General features: G+C 58.7%; 1 protein-coding gene across 1 annotated transcript; it reads right to left on the bottom strand.

Annotated features, from left to right (window-relative positions):
• Positions 1 to 1,999: 1,999 nt before the first annotated feature.
• Positions 2,000 to 7,492, bottom strand: LOC112586416 (caskin-2-like). The gene is made up of 3 exons (XM_025290756.3): positions 6,542 to 7,492; positions 3,187 to 3,621; positions 2,000 to 3,045 (listed from the first exon to the last, which is right to left on the bottom strand). Exons 1-3 carry the CDS (start codon positions 6,940 to 6,942, stop codon positions 2,967 to 2,969), a joined length of 915 nt encoding a protein of 304 aa, XP_025146541.3. The 5' UTR covers positions 6,943 to 7,492; the 3' UTR covers positions 2,000 to 2,966.
• Positions 7,493 to 18,737: the final 11,245 nt, after the last annotated feature.

The following is an 18,737-nucleotide window of genomic DNA, read 5'->3' as shown; positions in this document are numbered from 1 at the left end:
GAATTAGGTTTAGCAAATTAGGTGAGGAGAGGGCGCTTGGAAATGACACCTCGGTGATTGATGCTGCTAATAAGCCTTCAGCCGGGAGTTCCAGCCCCACTCCCGCCCCCGCCCCCGCCCCACGGGGCTCACCCCCCTGGGCTCCCTCCCCAGCGCCAGGAGGGGGCACCCAACCCAGCCTGTGTCCTGAGCGCACCCTGTGTCTCCCAGGTGGTGCGGGCCTGCCTTCCCAGACCGGGTCCTTCTCCTTCCATCCTCCTCTCCTCCCACAGCCCCTCAGATACCCACACCTCCCTAAACCGAAGGAAAGGGCGCACTGGCCCCTCATGCGTCGCCCTCGAGCTCGGCCCGTCTGCCTCCGTCTGGGGGTCTCACTCCATTTTCCTCCCCTCTGGGAGCCACAGGAGGCACGCCCACTGGCCACACTCCACTGACCACAGCCCACTGAGGACACGCCAGCAGCCCTGCTGCTGGTGACTGTCCGTGTTCCTCCCCGTGAGACCATCTGTAGAAGCAAGCCCGCCCTCAGGCCGGTTCCCCTTAAGACACATCTCATTCTAGCAGAGAAAAGCGTCCAAGCAACTAAAGGGTGTTTTCTCTTCAACTCACGGTAGGCGAGAACCTTCTCGGAGCAGCGCGTTGTCCTGGGAGTAGTGGAACGCACAGCACCTGCCCTTCAGCAGGTGACAGCAGAGGCCAAAGGTGTCCTAAAAACTAAGGCAGGGGGTTGGCAGGAAATTACCAGAGGCGCAGGGGTCCAGCCGCAGGGGTGTTCCCTGGGCAGAGAGACCTGTGCTGCTGTGCCAACGGCGGGGACCCCCGGAACATGCGCAGACCCACAGGGCAGGGCAGGGCGCCAGCTCCACAGGCGACAGGCTCGGATGGGAGCTTGAACCCTCACGCGGGGTTCGCATCGGGCCAACAGCTTAGAAACTCTCCTGGAGGTATCGGGAGCTGTTAAGGGGTCTAACCAGAGACCACCGACACAGCAAACAGGCCTCAATGGGCTGAGCCATCCTGCAAAGAAGAGGCGACACGGGTGTCCACGGGGGCGACACGGGTGTCCACGGCAGAAAGGCTGGCGTGTCCCTCCCTAGAGCCAGAGCCCCCCACCCAGGCAGGGCGAGCCCCCGCTCGCTGTCTTCCTTCTGACCCACTGATGCCCCAAGGCTGCTGCACATCCCACCCCATCTGGGAACCCTTGATGGCTACTGAGTCAGCCCCTCCGCCGCAGTATTGTCCTGGCCAGCACCGATTAAATTACTTCACCCACAAATGCTGCTCCCAGACGCACAGCAGAGTGTTCGTTCACCCTGGCTCCCGGAAGGGTGGTCCCGTCTCGGGAAAGCTCCTGGGAGTCGGGTAGGGAGACCCACCTTCCTCTTTCTCGTGAGGAGTCTTGTTGAGCACGGTCCTTTGACAGCAGAGGGGCTGGTGGGAGGTGGACGGATCCCACTCTGGGAAAGACACCTAACACCTGCTGATCGCATCACCAGGACGAATAAAACACTGCAGGAGCCCGTGCGGCTGAACGGGGGTACCCACGGGCGGGGTGCTGGGACGCGGATGGAGGTTCTGAGAATGGCGGCAGGCGTTCCCCGCGGCCCCGTTTCCAAATCGACCGTGTTTCCCAGGAAGGAGTCCTCGTGAGCTGCCGACCCTGCACACACAAGGTCTAAGTCTGTCCACCCCCCACCTGCAGCTACACATGGCTTCTCCTCCGGAAACCACACCCCGGATCTGCGTGGCAAAACTGAGCACCTCCCCCAAGCCTCCACCCCACGTGCCTCCAAAGCACCCCCAAGCCCAGGGAAGGTCTTCCTGGAGTTTCTTCTCTGTCCCTCCTCCCCCATTCCTCCAGACCCTTCCCTCCATCTGCACCGTCCCCGGGGGCCACCCTCTCGCTGCTTTTCCCATGTCTGCAAGACCCCTGCCCACCCCCACCCCGCCACTGTCTCCCCCTGGGCTGGCTCCTAACCCACTCCCACCTCCAGGGCTCCGTCCTTCCGACGGCAAATCTGATGGCGTCACTCCAGACGTCAGCAGCTCTCCGTCCCGGGATAAGATGCTTCCAAGGCCTTTCACAACCTCCCCCTCGGCCCCAGTGCACATTGGGCTCTGGTCATGCTGCACTCCTGCAGCCCAGGGTCCCACCTTCTTCCAGGGCCGTACCCATGACAGCAGCAGCCTCTCTGGTCCCTCCAGGAAACCCTTGCTGGTCCTTAAAGATGGGCCAGGTTTGGGGACATCACAGCCGAGGGGCTGTGACAAGCCCCCAGCAGACCACTCGTGCCTCCCTCACCGCAGCGCTGTCCCGGGCTCTCCTTACGCTGCCCACCCCACAAGCCCTCCTGGAAGGGCTCTCTTTCTTCCTGGCACCCTCAGAGCCTTGCACAGGTCAGGCAGCCAGTGCACGTCTGCTGGACACGGAAACCACGAGCTCCTTCCCTCCCCCAGCGCCGACATCCATCATCTTCACAGGTATTATTTCTGTCCCGCCTTGTTCCAAAGGGATTGAAGGATGCTTTGATCAAAACTTCACAAAGACTGGTTTACTGGGATCGTAATGATAAATCTATTCATTTGACCAAGAAATAACGTGTTCAGCTCAAAGTGCAGCAATGATTGAGTCCCAGGTCCAAGTCCACCCTGGACGTTCTCGGAAGCCAGACTTTCCTCTTGATTCTGGAGGTTTGGTTACAAACAAAACCCACCCGTGGTTTTACATGATCCCGGGGAAAGGCAGTGAGAAGTCACTCATCCATTCTTTGAAAAAGAGCTGCAGAGGACGTTGTTCTGGGCAACCCCACCTCGAATATGAGCACGTTTTCCGAGGAGCTAGTCCACCCAAGCAGCTGGCTTCCACAGAGGGGTCAGGAACGCCAGTTGGGCAGGAGAGATGCAGGGTCCTGGGAACCATCCCCAGCTGGCATTCAGGCTCAGATTCACCCCAGTAAAGGGGAGAGTTAGACGGGGGCCCTCAGAGCCCTTTCCGTGTCAGGAACTCTGAGGTTCTGATTCTCTGCTCCACCGGAGGGGAGCTGTCTGAAAGAAAACCCACTAAGGGTGAGGGGCACGGCCTCTGCAAAGAGATCCCCGTGTGGGGGGGCTCCAGGGCGGGGGCTGAGGGAGGCCGCTAGCAGACTTCGCTCCGTCCACTCATTCAGCGCAGATCGGAACACTTACCTGCAAGGTGCCGTCTGCACCGAGGGTGGGCAGCCCTGAGCAAGGCGAGCAAAGTCCCGTCCCGCCACGTCACTCCCAGGGTGGGCGGTGGACACCCACGGCGCGGCTCCGGCGACGCCGAGGGGGCACGCAGCCCGCGGGCAGGTCGGAGCCACGGAGGGCGAGGAAGGCTGCTGCCCAGCCCGCCTGGGAACGGCCAGCCGTGCAGACCGAGGACGAGCGCGTGCGCGCACCGGCGGTGCGACGGGGACGGCGCCTGAGGGAGCACGCTGCCCGAGGAGCTGCCGGCGGGCGGGAGGCGCGCTGGCCCGAGGCCCCGCCCAGAGCAGCCCGGAGGCCGCTCTTCTCAAAGGCGGAGGGCCTCCCGGGCTCTTTGTCCCACTGCCGAAGGCTCGGCCCATGTTCCCCATTTCTCTGCTTTCTGCAGGACCAGCCCTGGAGAAGAAATCAGGGAACAATGGCGCTGGGTGGCCACATCCTCCCACTGCGGCTGGTGAGCAAAGCACAGGGGGCAGCGGACGGGATGCAAAGGTCAGGCTGGGACCAGTAGGCCAGGCCTGCCCGCCCCCATCCGAGGTCAGGGGCGACCAGCCGGGCCTGCCCGCCCCCATCCGAGTTCGAGGGGACCAGGCGGCTTTGTCCCCACACCTGCAGCTTCTCCTCCTCTGCCATCAGGACCCCTGAGGCTCTGAGCCCAAGTGTCTACGCAGCCGCTCCGTCTCCTCTGAACTGTGATGAGGTGGCATCTGGAAGGGAACCCACGTGGGACCAGCCCTGACGGGACAGAAACGGGATCTGTGGACATGAGCGCCATGGGGGACAGCACCCACCCCTGCGGGCCCAGGGCCAACCCAAGAGCAGAGGCGAGGAGGGGCCCAGGGGCCAGTGAGATGCCAGCTGAGTGGCATCTAACACGCCTCAAGGGCACATCCCGGTGCATCTCCTGCCCCTGGTCCCAGGACTGGAGATTCAGCAACAGCGATACCAGCAAATGTCATGTCGACCGTAGCAAAATCCTCAAGCACTTTGTACCTCAGCTACCTGATGCAAAGAGCCGACTCATTAGAAAACACTCTGATGCTGGGAAGGATTGAAGGCAGGAGGAGAAGAGGACGACAGAGGATGAGATGGTTGGATGGCATCACTGACTCGATGGCCGTGAGTTTGAGCAAGCTCTGGGAGCTGGTGTGCTGCAGTCCATGGGGTCGCAAAGAGTCGGACACGACTGAGCAACTGAACTGAACTGAAACCCTGAACAAACCCCCGCAGACTGAATCCAGCAACATGGAAGAGTTATACATGAGGACCAGGTGGGATTTATCCCAGGAACACAAGTCATTTAAATCTGAAGATCAATAAAGGGATATATCAAATTGATCGAATAAAAAAAAAAAGCACATAACCGTTTCAACACACACAGAAAGAAGCCTTTGACAAACCCATGATCTTTTCATGATAACAACACTCAGCAAGCTAGGAAAAGAAGGGAAATTTCTCAACCTGACAACGGGCATCTGAAGGAAAACCCACAGCCAATGTCACACTTCACCATGAAAGTCTGATGACTTATTTCCCTGTAGGATCGTGAAGACAGATGTCCAGTCTCATCCAGCCATTTGTAAACCTGCTGGGGGCTCTCCCCTGGGCAGCGAGGCAGGAACAGGAAATAACAGACATCCCAGTGGGAAGGGAATAAGCAGAACTGTCCTCGGTTACAGGTGACGTGATGCAGAGTGTGCCAAACCCTAAGGGAGCCACTGAAAAACTGTCATAGCTGATAAACCAGTTCAGCAAAATAGTATGATCAGGTCAGTATATAAAAGCAATTATATTTCTATCCTCTTGCAATGAACAAACTAAAACATGAAATTATGGAACCAGTTACATTCAAGATAATATCAAAAAGAATGAATGGCTTAGGAATAAACTTAACAAGTGAAATGTAAAATGTACGCTCTGAAAACTGCAAAGTGTTGTTGTGAGAAATGAATTTCTGAAAGAATAGAAGGACATCCCATGTTCATGGAAGATGGAGCATTCCCTAGGCTGAGGGCAGATTCACCTCGGTTCATGTCAGAATACCAGCCCTCTTCCTCGTAGAAGCTGAGAAACTGCTGTAAGAAGGGTCGTATTGGGGCACGCTGAACCCCACACAGCTCTGGAGCCCAGAAGTCTGCTGCCGGTTGGGTGGGCTGGGCTCCCTCTGTGGCCCCAGAGGGAAGGTTCTCACCCGTTCAGCCCACGTGGTTATGGCACCGCGGGTCTCCCAGGCTCACAGGGCATCAGCCCGGCCCCTGTCTCCGTCGTCAGGGCCTTCCCTGCATGACTGCGCCTCCCCCTCCACTGTGAACGCCTGTGCTGGGCCGGCCGCCTCCTCCAGGGCGCCCTCCTCTCAATGCTAACTGCAAAGACCCAACTCCAGGTATGGGGTCAGGACTTAATATACCTTAGTGGGGGGAGGCACAGCATCCTACCCTCAGCTGGCCACAGGGACTTGCCTTCAGCGCATGCTTTATTGACCTCTCCTCCTTGGGCCCGGGGGACCCCAGAGGGAAGCACCTGTCCATCCACCAGCCTGCGGTCCTGCTGTGTCCTGGCTCATTCGCTTTGCCTGCATGGATTTCTTTGTTTGACTTTGTGAGTTTTTCTCTTTTTGTTAAACAGTGTTCACTGTACAAGCATCGAGCCTCACACAGTCTTGAAGGATCTACTCCCTGCTTTCTGTCATCAGAACTTGGGCCTGGAATGCACCCTAGGAAAGGCATTTCAAGAGTTAAGCACCATCCTAAGATCCAACCAGTACATCCTAAAGGAAATCAACCCTGAATATTCATGAAAGTCTGAATTGCTGATGCTGATGCTGAAGCTGAAGCCCCAACACTTTGGCCACCTGATGCAAAGAGCATCAGGGAAAAAGAGCATCACTGGAAAAGACCCTGATGCTGGGAAAGACTGAGAGCAGGAGGAGAAGGGGACGACAGAGGATGAGATGGTTGGATGGCATCACCAACTCAATGGACATGAATTTGAGCAAGCTCCAGGAGATGGTGAAGGACAAGGAGGCCTGGCGTGCTGCAGTCCCTGGGGTCATAGAGTCGGACACGACTGAGCGACTGGTCAGCAACAAATGTGGAGGGAAGACACCGTTCCTCCCTCTGCGGCCGGAGCCGCATGACATCAGATCTCCGGTGTTTGGACAGGTGCAGGTCAGAGCAAAAGGAGGCGGCCCCCGCCCCGCCCCGCGCCGCTCCTCCAACGCTCCGGGAGGGGCTTCAGGCGGCGGCGCCCCCCAAGCCCCGCGCCGCTCCTCCAACGCTCCGGGAGGGCTTCAGGCGGCGCCCCCCCAGGCCCCCACCTTGTTTTGCCGCCTTTGTTGCTCCGCCTGTGCTGTCCTGGAGGGGCGGGGCGTGCCGCCTGACTCATCTTCACCTTGCGCCCCCAGCACACGCTGGGAACATTTTTAGAGGCTCCTCCGTCAGGGTATCTGAAGACCGAAAGCTCACAAGCTGGAGTGATGATAACGGAACGCCTGGCCTGTAACCACGGAGACGCTCTGATTGACAGCTCCCACCGGCTCCCCTCCCCCAGGACCCCTGCTTCTCCAGCCCCGGCCCTCCGGGTGGTCACCTTGCCCAGGCAGCTGCCGGCTGGAGGTTGCCCCCGGGAGACTCCAGGGTGGGCCTCCCTTCCATGGTGTCCCAAGGCGCCTGAGAGCAGCTGGCCCCAGGGGACAAGAGGAGACGCCGCTGGGGCCATCCACCCTGGAGCCCAGGCAGGAGAGTGCGGTGGGGAATAAGGGGAAGAGGGACTCGTGACAAAGGCTAGGACGTCGGCCCAAACGCGAGGGGAAGACAGACCCCAGCTCACTCCAGAGTCGCAAACAACAGGGGCTTTAACGGTGAAAGGGCTTTAAAGGTCATTATGCATTTATCAGTGAAAAAGCAATAGGAATTTCTAACAGCGACAGCTGGAAGGAGCAGAAGACACCCTCCTTCAATCACCATGGAAATCTCTGCTCATCACGCACAATCATATTTAGTTATTAATAGACGTTGGCGAGACTGACATTTTGCACATTTCATCCCAAGACGCGTCGGGGACACTTCTGGCATTTAGTTTATCATTTTCATCAGTGTCTTCCACGGATTGACCGGCCCGACCCCAGAATCTCACACTGTCACTCACCATAAGTGAATTTATCAACATGTACGGAATCGGAATACACATGAGAGTTTTAACTGTTTGCATACGAAATTACTTCATTCTCCACGCTTCAAAAAAATTCAATTTTGCATAATAAATGATGATAAGGGCCAGTTGACAATTATATAGGTGGGAAGAGTGGGAGGGAGTGATTGGAATTTCAATAGGCCTGTGAGTGTGTCTGGGGGTTGCCTAAGTAATCAGCGTGCGGGCTGATTCGCTCCATTGTTGGGGGTTAATACAAAGCCCTTCAGCTCCTATTAGAGGCGGCCCTACTTCAGCTGCAAATTGGCACATTCCTATTAGTATTTTCCTCCTGTGACACATCCTGCAACTGACTTAGATGCACAGTCAGGCGAATATTAAAATTAATTAGGCTATTATTTGAATTCAGAGAAACAGCAGCCTGCCTCAGAAAAATCTTACAGGGGGACACACGTGCGCACACACACACCACAGCCAGCCTTGCACAGAACACAAAAGCCTGTCGTCACCTGCGACAGACCCACCCAGAAGGCCCCGGTGCCTCGGGTGTGGAACCGTCACTTCAAAGAAGAGGGAGCAGAGCTCGCTCTGGGCTTCTCTGCTGGCGGCCGCTCTCCCACCAGGACGAGGCTGTGCACGGATGGAAGTGTGATTCTACGTCCGATCGCACCGGTTTCGGGCCAGGACTGTTGTTCACTTCATTAGGCAGATGTGTCCCCCGTGTTCTAACCCCGTTATCGCATCCACTGTCCTCCTGCCGCTCTGCACCCGCTCCGACCACGTCAGGCTGAGGCACGAACACGGCTGCCGGAGGCGCCCATCCTGACCGCAACAGCCGCCTGCTGGTCGCTCAGACCCCGGGGCACGCACAATACCCACAGCTGTTGCACAGAGAGGGCTTTGGGGAACACTAACTTCACTTGTGATTAACAGGCAAATCCACACGCCCGTGTCAGCCTAAGCTCTCCTTCCTTTTGAAGGTGTGTGCTCCGTGCTCAGTCGCTTCCATTCTGGCTGACTCTCTGTGACCCCATGGACTGCAGCCCACCAGGCTCCTCTGTCCATGAAATTCCCCAGGCAAGAATACTGGAGTGGGTTGCCATTTCCTCCTCCAGGGGATTCTTGACCGAGGATCGAACCCAGGCCTCCTGCACTGCAGGCGGATTTTTTACCATCTGAGCCACCAGGGAGGCCCAAGGTGTCTTGTCTGCAAAACTGAGTTGTACATTTTCACCTAAAAAATTCCTATTTTTTTTCCCATGGTGTGTCTGCACATTGCAGCCCCTGAAACCGTGTGGGAGTTTCTCAGCCGTGATGTTGCAGAGTACTGGGGTCCACACCGTGCGTGACCTCGACCCCCACCCCCATCAGAGGGGCTGTGCACTCTGGGCTCTGTGTTTGGCGCCTGCCCTCCTGACTCCTCCCAGACCCAGTGTGGAGTGGTGGCCACAGTCAGTCTCTGAGGAGGGAAGTGGGAGATGAGAAGCCGAGGAGAGGAGGCCCCTGTGGTGGCCCCTGATGGTGACTGCTGCCCAGGCACGCGGGGGACTCCGTCCCAAAGGGCACCCACCTAGGACACCTGCAACCTTGGCTTAAAAGGGGGTAAGGTCGGGTCCACTCACATCTCCTAGGATGTGGGCCGATCATCCGTCATCAGACTCACCTGATCTGAAAATCTGCCCAGAGAAGGGGGCAGGGGGACACACCAGGCTTCCGGACTTGGCTCTAGATTCATGAAAAAGAAAACACTGCCGTTTAAACCCTAAAGAACAGGACAGAATTTAGTGGAAACATGGATACCTTCTTAACAGCTGACCGCTAAGTCCAAGAGCGTGAGACACGGTGGGGTGGTACACACGGGAGGGCTCGGGTCTGGTCCGGCCGAGGAAGGGGTCATGGACCCGACACCTCAAATCCAGGCTGGCGTGGTCCTGCAGCAGCAGCCGCCCCGCCCGCGTGCACAGCAGCCTGCGGAAGGGCAGGCCTGCCTCCACTGCTGAGGCAGAGGGTCCAGCTGCGCCCAGGTTCCAGCTCGGGGTGGGCCATCCAGAGACTCTGGACCCCACGGCCCCCTGTGACCCCCCACAACCCGTGTAAGCCCTCCCCGTGACCCCTCCCTGGGACTCCACCGTGACCCGATGTGAGCCCTTCCCCTCGACCCCCTCGCTTGGCCCCTCCCCACGCCCCGCTCAGGCATAAGCCCAGACCTGCCGCTGTGTCTCCAGGGTGGCAGCCACTGCCCCTCTCCCGTCGATGCTCAGTTGTACTGTGCTGTGCTTAGTCACTCAGCCGTGTCCAGCTGGTTGTGACCCCATGGACTGTATCTGGCCAGGCTCCTCTGGCCATGGGATTCTCCAGGCCAGGATACTGGACCAGGTTGCCAGCCCCTCCTCCAGGGGGTTTTCCTGACCCAGGGATCAAACCCAGCCCTCCCACATGGCAGGTGGATTCTTTACCAGCTGAGCCACCAGGGAAGCCCTAGAATACTGGAGTGGGTCACCTATCCCCTCTCTAGGGGATCTTCCCGACCCAGGAATCGAACCAGGGTCTCCCGCATTGCAGGTGGATTCTTTACCAGCTGAGCCACAAGGGAAGCCCCCCATTTCGTCACACACACCAAATGCCACGACAGCATGGAGTCTCCCCATGCGCATGGCGCTGCCCTCGGCTTGGTGCCCCAGTGTCTCCCAGGGTGCTGCACCCCCTAGGTCCCAAACCTCACGTCCCTCAACGTAACCCAGGGTGAATTCTGGAGAAACATGTGCATGGACTCCAAGCAGCACTGGAACAACCACGAGGGCTCTTTTAAGGGTTTAATCCATGAGGAGTGGTGAACAGTGGACACAGGGGAAGGAGAAACTTCTGGAAGCCGGAAAGTTGATCTGCTTGGCCAGACTAACTCAATAGAGCACTGACTTCAGATGCTGACTCCTCGGTGGGGCAGTGAGTACAGAGGGGTATGGCGGATGCCATGGTCTATAGTGGGGTGACATGGTTCTATAGTGGGGTGCTGTGGTCTATAGTGGGGTGTCATGGTCTCTAGTGGGGTGCTGTGGTCTATACTGGGGTGCTGTGGTCTCTAGGGGAGTGCCATGGCCTATAGTGGGGTGCTGTGGTCTATAGTGGGGTGTCATGGTCTATAGTGGGGTGTCATGGTCCATAGTGGGTTGTCTGTCTATAGTGGGGTGCTGTGGTCTATAGTGGGGTGTCATGGTCCATAGTGGGGTTCTGTGGTCTATAGTGGGGTGCCATGGTCTACAGTGGGGTATCGTGGCCCATAGTGGGGTGTCTGGTCTATAGTGGGGTGTCATGGTTTTTAGTGGGGTGTTGTGGTCGATAGTGGGTGTCGTCTATAGTGAGGTGTTGTGGTCTACAAGGGGTGCTGTGGTCTGTATGGGGTACTATGGTCTATACTGGGGTGCCAAGGTCTACAGTGGGTGCAGGTCTACAGTGGGTGCAGTGTGGCTGTTTTCAAACCACAGGCCCTGGATGTCTCGAGATGGAAGGCTGGGGGAAGGGCTGGATAGCAGGGGTGGAAGCGTGGGAGAGCTGCCCACTGGATTCGCCCAGGGAGCCGACTCTGAGATGGAGCTGAGCCGGCAGGACATGCATTGGGGTGACCGTGGGACCAGGGACCCTGGGGGCAAGGGGGTGGCCACACATGGTATCACTGGAGCCCCTGCCAGCCCAGCAATGCACGGTGGAGCCGGAGGGCCCTTCAGAACCGACGGGCTGAGCCCGAGGGTGGGGCCGTATACCTGTGTGCTCACACACATGCACACGCAGACACACACATGCACACACAGACATGCACACGCACAGCTGTGGCCCTGAGGAGCCCCCCTCTCAGCCGGGACCGTTCCAGAGGGCCTGTTAAAGGCCTGCCCCTACCAGCCCATCCAACCACTCAAGCAGGCCCTCCACTCGGGAGGGGGGGGGGCCCCAGCATCCCCCACCCCTGCTGCCCAGCTAAGAGGCCACCCTCCCCCACCCAGCTCAAGACAGCCGCACCCTAGGGAGGGCTACAGGGGAGGTCTCTGGACTGAGACCCCAGGACCAACTGAGGGCAGGGGCCAGCCTCACTAAAGGGGGCCACCTGCCAAAGTCTGCACATGCAGACACCCAGACAGCGGGCACATGGGGACATCCCGACACTGGGTACACAGGGACACCCAGAGAGTGGGCGGACGGGCATACCCAGACACCAGGCACACAGGGATACCCAGACAGCGGGCACACGGGGACACCCCAACACTGGGTACACAGGTATACCCAGAGAATGGGCGGTTGGGCATACCCGGACACCGGGCACATGGGGACACCCAGACACCAGCAGCAAGGCTCACATGCTGAGCAGGCCATGGCCTCCCGAGGAGGCAGCGGTGGACAGGCCCCATGGGGAGACGACCAGAGGCCGCTGAGCCAGCTGCGAGAGCCTGACTCAGATCCCTGCACACCCGGAGACGCCCACGCCCGAGGGCTTTATTTATGGAACAAAAGCTACAGGGAGAGGAAAACTTCATAGAAAATATAATTAGAACGTTCAGAGAGATGAGAGAAGATATTGCAGCCACGGGGGCGGGGGTGGGGGGAGCAAGATGCTATTTAAAACAGAACAGAACAAAGAATCAAAAAGAACTCCTGTGACAGGAGAAATAAAAATTTTAATAGAATGTTTGGAAGAAACAGCTGAGGGAAGGGCCCTAAAAGTGAAACTAAGCCTGAACCACAGGGAAAGGGGCACGCGGAGCACAGTCTCCGTCGGGGGGCCTGGCGTGAGGCGGGAAGGGCTGCAGAGAGTGAGCCCGGGGAGGCCACTGTGGACCGAGGCCCTGGGCCCACGCGGGGCCCACGCGGGGCCCACGCTGCCCCCACAGGGCTGACCCCGACTGCACTGGGTGCTGCCTGCAGAGGGAAAGGGTGGGGGCCCTGAGCACGACCCGGGACGAATTCCTGCCAGAGCCTCACTTCAAGACGGCAGGGGTGTGCTAGTCTCGGAGGAAGTTTCCAGCAGACCCGCAGTCTTGCTCTTGCCCTCTCTGCTCCGGTTTGCGGTTGCAGAGGGTGTGACGTACGAACCCTGAGCTGGTTGTGTGCAGCCGCTGAGGACGCGTGTGACACTAATTCACGAGACGCTCAGCTTTGCACTTGTACAGCTCTGGACCTACTGCGTGTGAACTGCCAGACCCCTCACACTCGTAACCAGATGGCTGTCAGGCAGGAACCAAGAGTACCTGTGTCTTTCCAACATGTGAGGGCTTCCTTGCTTCCCAGATGGCACTTGGGGTAAAGAATGTGCCTGCAATGCAGGAGATGCAGGAAGTGTGGGTTCGATCCCTGGGTTGGAAAGATCCCCTGGAGGAGGGCATGGCAGCCCACTCCAGTATTCTGGCCTGGAGAATCCCACAGACAGAGGAGCCTGGCGGGCTGCAGCCCGTGGGCTCGCACAGAGTCGGACGCGACTGATTAACTAATAACTGGCTCACCTCACTGTGCAGCAGAAACTAACACATTTTAAATCAACTACACTCCAATAAAAATCTTAAAAATAAAGACAGATGAGAGCTGAGCATAAAAGTAATAAAGTGCCTCATTTACAATGTTTAAAAAACTGTGCCCTTGTGAGTCAACACACACACTAGGAAGAGAGAGGACAGAGAGACGTGAAACCAAAGGAGTGGGTCAGGGGGAGGTCACGCGGGCACCGGCCCGGGGAGTTTGCGGTGTTTCCAGACTTAAAAACGGAATGAAAGAAGACAAGCAAATAAGCACAATCTGACGTGGGGGAAACACAAAGGAAAGATGCGTGTTGGCAGGAGATGGCGAAAAGCCGAAGCGGAAGTCATGGGAACCGTCGTAAAGGCCTGAGTGCGTCTCAGAGAGGCTTGGCTTTAAAAAAAGATGATCACAGTAACTCGTCTGGGGGACTTCTCTGGTAGTCCAGTGGCTGAGAATTGCCTGCCAAGGCAGGAAACATGGTTCAATTCCTGGTCCAGGAAGATTCCACATGCCTCAGGCAATGAAGGCCATGCTCCATGGCAAAGAGAAGCCACCGCAGTGAGAAGCCCGCGGACGGCAGCTAGAGAAAGCCCACACGCAGCTACGGAGACCCGCATGGCCAAAAATAAGTAAATAATTTTTAAAAAATAGCTAATTTTTAGGGTAGGCTTGTAAACAAAATGGAATTAAAATGCCAGGTGGAAATTGCATGGGAGAAGGTGAAGCCACACAAGGTCTGTGTGTTCAGAAGACGCCTGCTCGTGGGGGGATGGGGTGTCCTATTTCTGTGAAGGTGGTTCCACAAGAACGGAATCCTGGAGGGATAAAGACCCTGATTGATCCAACAGCAACCCTGATTCAACAGCAAATCATGCAGGAGGGGGAGGGGCAACGGCAGAAACCCGAGAAAGAACACAAAATGGGATTACAGCGAGAAATCCCAAGTCATCCACTTTCACCAGAAATGCAACTGAATTTAATTATCGGTTAAAATAGACTCTCCAGTTGGAGCTTAAAAAATATACACAGTTTAGAAGAACATGTCTAAAATGAAACGGTTTGAAAAAACAAAAAGAAATGCAAAACCTAAACCAGGGGCATGCTGAACAGCAAAGACCGGCGTAAGAACCCCGAGTTCAGGACACGTGCTGTCCGGTCCCCAAAAAAGTGCAGAAGCGGAGGGGGACCAGGGAGGTTCCCAGGAGAGAGAAAGTCATTGACACACCGAGACCAGAGACAGGGGAGCGGGTCCTAAAGAGGCAGGAGAGACCCTGTCTGCCCAGACACGCGCTCTCACCCCTCCGTCCGAACCACACCCCTCCGCTGGCTTGCGCACCGCGGGGACCGCAGGCTGGGCGCCCTGGCCTGCTCCGGCAGCAGGGCCGTCCCCACCCCCCGCGGCACCAGCAGGGGCCTGTCTTCAGCACTGGACCCCCACGGTTCCTGTGATCCTGACCCGTGTCTCGGGGCCCATACCCCCAGGGCACTGGGCTGGGCCCACCACGGTCAGACAGCGGCCCACATCCTGCAGGACGCCCACAGCTTCTTGGCACCTTCAACCACCAGGTCGGCCGCAGGCTCCTGAAACCACGCGCAGAGGTGTCGGCCCGCTGTGGGCGCTTGGGCGGAACTGCCCTCCCCGGTCCCCGCGGCCGCCACGCCTGCCTCCAGCCTGGAGCCCGTGCTCTACACAACCGGAGGTGGCCGGGGAGCATCTTCTCCAGGTACAAAGGCACCCCACCTGGTCTCCGCGGCCAAGACCCACCCGCTTCTCAGGCGCTGTGACCCCACCCCGACCCCCTCCACCCTCAGAGACCCCCATTCCTCCATGTGAAACACCCGCACAGGCTCGGGCCCCGTGGGTCCCCGGGTGTGCAGCGTCCCCGTGAACCGCGTGGGGGTAGCTGGCAAGGCTCTGGGTCGTCACCGGGAGGCTTAGCGTCATCAGTTCAACCAGGAGCGGCTGGGACGCAGGCTCCCCTGGGCCAGCCAGCACCGCCTCCCTCTCTGACCTGCGTCTCATTCGCTCTGCTAAAGCGACACTCGGCCGTTGGGTCCACAGGCCCAAGCCTGCTGTTCCCAGCCTGTCCTCGCGCTCCGTGCATCTCCCGCGGGCGGTGACGCGGGACGCGATGCTCGTCCTGACCCGTCCAGGCTGAATCCTGGGTGGATTCTCCTCGGTGTTGGCTTGTCTCACTGTTTTCATGACAAGAAACTGGGTAACACCAAACATCCCTTTTCAGACACCATTTTCCTACGAGCCCGTCTACACGGCATCTGTGCTCAGCTGTCCCAGGCATGTCTGACCCTTTGTGACCCTGCCTCAGAAGCTCCCAAATGGAGCCCTTCGTGGGCCTCCAGCGCGGGTGCCATCAACCCATCACCCCAGTTCCACCAGTTGCAGGAGCCCCCACAACTCTGTCCATTGCCCCCTGTCTCCACCTCCCCGTGGGGCACCCAGGCCGGCCGCACACGCACCGCGAAGGGATGATTCATGACTGCAGGCCTCGGGCAGGAAGGACCGAGCCACTTGCACGCTTGCATCCAGCACCCGGACTCTGCCGCCTTCTTCCAACTGAGCGCCTTTGTCTTCCCGCCACCTCTGCGGGTGGACGCGGGAGAGAGCCAGGGACTCCCAGCTTTTCTGTTTCGCTGCTTTTAAATTCTTACACAATTGATGTTACTAGTGACTGTCTCCAGGTGACCCTGGAAAGAGCGGGTGACCCATGGCTCTTCATGAAAACCGTCCCCGCGATTCTGAAAACAACACCCGCCCCCCATCCCCGCAACAAAAAGATGGAAAGGCTCAGACTTCAGACGCAGACTCCATGTTCTGGAAGCAAGTTCGGTCGATTGTTCCTCTCATCTTTGGGGTCTTGCGATGCTTAGAAATTCCTGGGCTGAACCAGGCCTCGGTCAATAAACGCTGTGATGCGGGGGTGCCAAATGTAATTTTCACCTAAACTGCTTCTCCGTCCCTCTGGAATAAAGCCTCTGCCTCTTTGAAATAAAGTTCTTTCTCTCCTCTTTCTTCCGCGTAATAGTCGCAGGGCTCCGGGTGGTGAGAGACGGACTGCTGGTCCGGGCAGGTAATGACAGGTATTTTCGCGGCTTTTCCAGAGAATTGGCTTCTTGTGTTGAGTGCTGGGCATAGGTCACCTCCTCCCTCGCGGAGGCCACGTCTGTGAGTCCGTCTGTCCTCAGGAGCCTCATGTCCTGCCTCCAGAGCAGGGTCTGGGGTTAGGGGAGCCACAGGAACAGGGGTGGAACGTGGGAGCCCACAGTGAAGGGCACACAGCCGACTCCCCTCCCAGGGCAGGACGGGCCCTGAAGAGGAGCTCTAACCCCCGGCGTTTACTGCGGAACGAGCTCCTGGGCTGTTAACCAAGCTCTGGGCCCTCAGACACTGCCCAGCCCACGGGCTCGGAGGCCAGTGCTGGGGAGGTGACAAGGTGGGGGGGGGTGCCTGGCCCTCTGTCCCCTCTGTCCTGAGGCCTGCCATGGGCCGGGCAGTGGGGCAGCAGACACCACCGTGTGGAGACCAGCCCAGAAACACATGCCGCTGTGGACGGGAGGGCCCCGGAAAGGGGGCCAGGCCGCTCCCCCCAGCAGGGAGGGAGGGCCCCGTGACCGAGGCCACGCTGGTCCACGCTCCGGGGAAGGAAGAAAGGCCCGGGAGCCTGTCGGTAAATGTTTCTTTGCCTCTGGGGTGGAGGCTGAGGGATCCGAAGCGGGAGGTGGGAGACGGGTCCTCGGTGATCTGCCAGCCAAGGACCCGACCCCGCCCGGCTCCCGGCCCTGCGGGCCGGAGGAAAAGCGTCTCAAATTCAGAAAATGCCACTTCTAGTGTTTCTATCCCATTTTGTCTCTGATCACACACACACACACACAAAAAGGATGCCCCCAAAGGGTCACAGGGTTCAGTGAAAAATCCTACAAGCTTTTCCAGAACAAATAACAGACACTGACCCCTGGCCCTCTCTTTGCATAAGAATTAACGCCGGCGGCCCAGCCCCTCTAGTGGCAACTGGGACTTCGTAAATGCCAGCTTCTGATTTAAAACTCTGATTTTTTTTCCCCCCTTAAGAAGCCAGAAGAAAAGGGGTAACTCGGAGCTCATCTGCATCACAGATCAGGCCTCTCCGAGAAAATCAAGCATCCATAATTCATGGCATGTTTCCTGCCGGGGCCGGAGGCAGCGAGATCCTAGCAACGGAGTCCTGGCAACGCGGCGCAGCCAATGGGGCGGGCTCGCCGCCCGCGGGAGGAGGGGACGCGTGCCTGTGGCGGCCTCACGCCGGCATCCGCTTCAGGGGCTCTTGCTCGGGAGCGAGCGGCTCGGCTCGGCTCGGCTCGACTCGACTCGGCTCAGCTCGGCTGGGTTCGGCTCGGCTCAGCTCGGCTGGGTTCGGCTCGACTCGGCTCAGCTCGGCTGGGTTCGGCTCGGCTCGGCTCGGCTCGACTCGGCTCGGCTCTACTCGACTCGACTCGGCTCAGCTCGGCTGGGTTCGGCTCGGCTCGACTCGACTCGACTCGGCTCGGCTCGGCTCGACTCGGCTCGGCTCGGCTCAGCTCGGCTGGGTTCGGCTCGGCTCGGCTCGGCTCGACTCGGCTCGGCTCGGCTCGACTCGGCTCGGCTCGGCTCGACTCGGCTCGGCTCGGCTCGGGCGGGAGGACTAGGGCTGCTTAAAATCCGGCAGGGCCTGGGTTTTCTGAAGCCGCGGTAGCCGCCATGCCCGCTGGCAGACGCGAGAGCACGCGTTACTAAATTTAAAACAACACCTTCCCTCACCAGCCAGCAGTCTGCACAAAAATAAAGCGACACAGGCCCCGACTGCCGGTCTGAGAGGAGCGCTGCTGGCGCTCGAGGGACCGTCGAGTGAGAACAGCGCCGTTGGACCTCCCTTCTTTTCCCGTCACGGGCTGGGCTCGCGTTCCTCCGAGACCTGCTCTCGGCACCGCAACTGCTGGAAACCACGCCCCAGCCAGAGCCCTCGCCCCGCAGCAGGCGTGAGGCTGCGGCTCCTCCCCGGCTCCGGGGCCCCAGCGCCCGGGGACCGGCGGCCGAGGAGCCCCAGCAGACCGCGGGCGCGTGTGTCCCGGGACGACGCCCTCACGGCAGCCGCGACGGCCTCACCCCGAGCCGCCTCTGCACGGAGTAACAGCGAGGCTCACACCGCGTAGCCGCCGGCTCTCTGGAAGGATTCCGTTCAAGTCACCCCACCGCCGGCGAGCCCCTCACCCGCCAGCAGCACAGGCCCAGCCTGGTGCCCGCTCAGGGCCCTGCAGCGGAATCTGGGCGTCGGGCGCTGCGAATCTCAGCGTCCACCTCGCACACACAGACACCCTCTCTCTTCCCGGAGGTGTTCCCGCGCGGTGTTGTCCATGCGGGCAGAGCCTTCAGCGTGCCCTCCCACGAGGAGACACCAGAGAAGCCTCGGGTGCTGGCAGCAACGAAAACATTTCTTATGGCTGCTCCAAGCCGTATCTGGGGACTCGCTGCCCTGCATTGAACTCCGGTGGATTGAATAAATTAGCAAGAGTCTGGGCCAGCTGCCAAGAGCAAAGCGGAACCCGCAGGATCCCCACCGAGCCCAGAAGCCCCTCCAGAAAGCGGGAGGGGCTCACCTTCAAAACCGCTCTGGAAGGAGAGCTCGGGAGAGGTGGTGATTCCCGGCTCAGTTCATACTGATGGCTCTTCAAGCGTTACTGCAAAAAATATTCATCTCTGAAAAATCAGTGGTTTTTTTCCTTGTTGAAATGGGTGTTTTCCATCAAGTCAGATGAGAACGTCACCTTTGCCAATGGTTTAGATTTAAACCACACTGACATCTCTGCAGACTCAAATGGGCTCTGCAAAGCTC

Source organism: Bubalus bubalis, chromosome 8 (assembly GCF_019923935.1).
Source record: "Bubalus bubalis isolate 160015118507 breed Murrah chromosome 8, NDDB_SH_1, whole genome shotgun sequence".
NCBI classification, from domain to species: domain Eukaryota; kingdom Metazoa; phylum Chordata; class Mammalia; order Artiodactyla; family Bovidae; genus Bubalus; species Bubalus bubalis.
This window is presented reverse-complemented; position numbering and strand designations above follow the sequence as displayed.